Source organism: Phaethon lepturus, unplaced genomic scaffold (assembly GCF_000687285.1).
Source record: "Phaethon lepturus isolate BGI_N335 unplaced genomic scaffold, ASM68728v1 scaffold22062, whole genome shotgun sequence".
Lineage (NCBI taxonomy): Eukaryota > Metazoa > Chordata > Aves > Phaethontiformes > Phaethontidae > Phaethon > Phaethon lepturus.
Window position 1 is genome coordinate 5031 of NW_010522891.1, and position 1318 is coordinate 6348.

General features: G+C 61.5%; 1 protein-coding gene across 1 annotated transcript in view; it reads right to left on the reverse strand.

The window, feature by feature from the left end:
* Positions 1-363: 363 nt before the first annotated feature.
* LOC104616834 (myotubularin-related protein 9-like) overlaps positions 364-1318 on the reverse strand; it is a gene marked incomplete at its 5' end in the record, with an annotated part of 4239 nt that continues 3284 nt past the window's right edge. The window contains 4 exons of the mRNA XM_010281976.1: positions 364-527; positions 647-798; positions 936-1156; positions 1255-1317. Coding sequence (XP_010280278.1) covers positions 364-527; positions 647-798; positions 936-1156; positions 1255-1317 — 600 coding nt within the window. The remainder of the gene's footprint in view (positions 528-646; positions 799-935; positions 1157-1254; position 1318) is intronic.

Genomic DNA, 1318 nt, shown 5'->3' on the forward strand with positions numbered 1-1318 from the left:
GAGCACAGCGACCTCCCGCTGCCTCCTGCCCTTCTGCTCCACCAGCAGTCCGGGTACGAGCACTGCTGAAATCCCACGGGGAAGGAGCCACACTTGCCAGGGAGTGGGGCCGCTCCTGCCCCTACAGAAGAGCAGAAAGCAGGCGCGAGCTGGGAGAGAGACCACTTTACTGAAACAAGCTCAGTCTGTGCAGCCCAGAGGCTGCAAAAGGGAGTCTGTCCCCACCTCCGAGGGCTGTCCTCCGGGCTCCACGGAGCCTTTGTCCTGCACAGCGCTTCCCATGGAAAGCTGCAGCATCACCTTGGCCTGGCAGCCCACGGGGACAGGGAGTGTTCGCAGGGACCGAATTGCCAGTGCTGCTGTTCATCTTTTGCTCTCCGTCCGGGCAGCGGGGTCAGAGAGCGACCGGCTCATCCTGTTCCCCGTGCTCTCCTTGACAGGGGCATCGTTGCCCTCTACTAACCGCTGGATCTCTGCCCAGGCCTCGTCCAGGTGCTGGGATGAACGGATCCATCGGAAGAATAAACCTAGGAGAGAAGGGGCTGTGTGTGTTACTTAGGTCGTGCTGTAGCCTTGTCAAGAGGGGGAAAAGCAGAGCAGCTTTCCCTCACCCAGCCCAGTTTTGAGAGCGCTGGATCCAGCTTACCCTGCCAGAGTTGGATGCTCTGGGGCTCAACGGAGGGCCAGATGACCAGGGTGTTGTGTGAGTAGAGAGGGTTCAGGTACTTCTTCTTCTCCCCCGGCTGGTTCAGCCAGGCCCAGAGGGAGTGCGTGCTCTCCTTCACTTTACACAGGCACCTATGGGAGAGTTGAGACGCATTTCAGTTCCTGCCAGGGGTTGTGGGGCCAAGTTTGACCCGAGCTGTGTCCAGGAGGGCTTTGCTCTGCCATATCTGGCAGTGTAAAGGCAGGATAAGCCCTCCTGCCCCACTCGCCTCTCTTTCTCATTGTTGCAGAGGAAGGTGCCGTAGGCGGAGGCGTAGGCGTTGTCAAAGAGGGTGAGGAGGAGATGCTCGCTGAACTCCAGGGAGAAGGGGAACTGGCGGCTCAGCTGCCACACGCAGTCGAGGAAGAGGAGGAAAAGTGGCGCCTCCTGCTTCAGCCGGGCGTGGGAGTAAGCAGAGTGGGCACAGCGGAGGTGGAAGGGATGGCCAGCCTGCGGGACCCCCCGAGGGGGAATAACAGGGGTGAAGGGAAGCTGGGGGTGCCCAGCTGGGCTCGGGTCCTTGGCCCCCTGAGGACCACTGGTCTCACCTCGATCCACTCCCGCTCCAACAGCCCCTGGAAGCCCACCAGCGTGCGGCAGGACGGGTCCAGG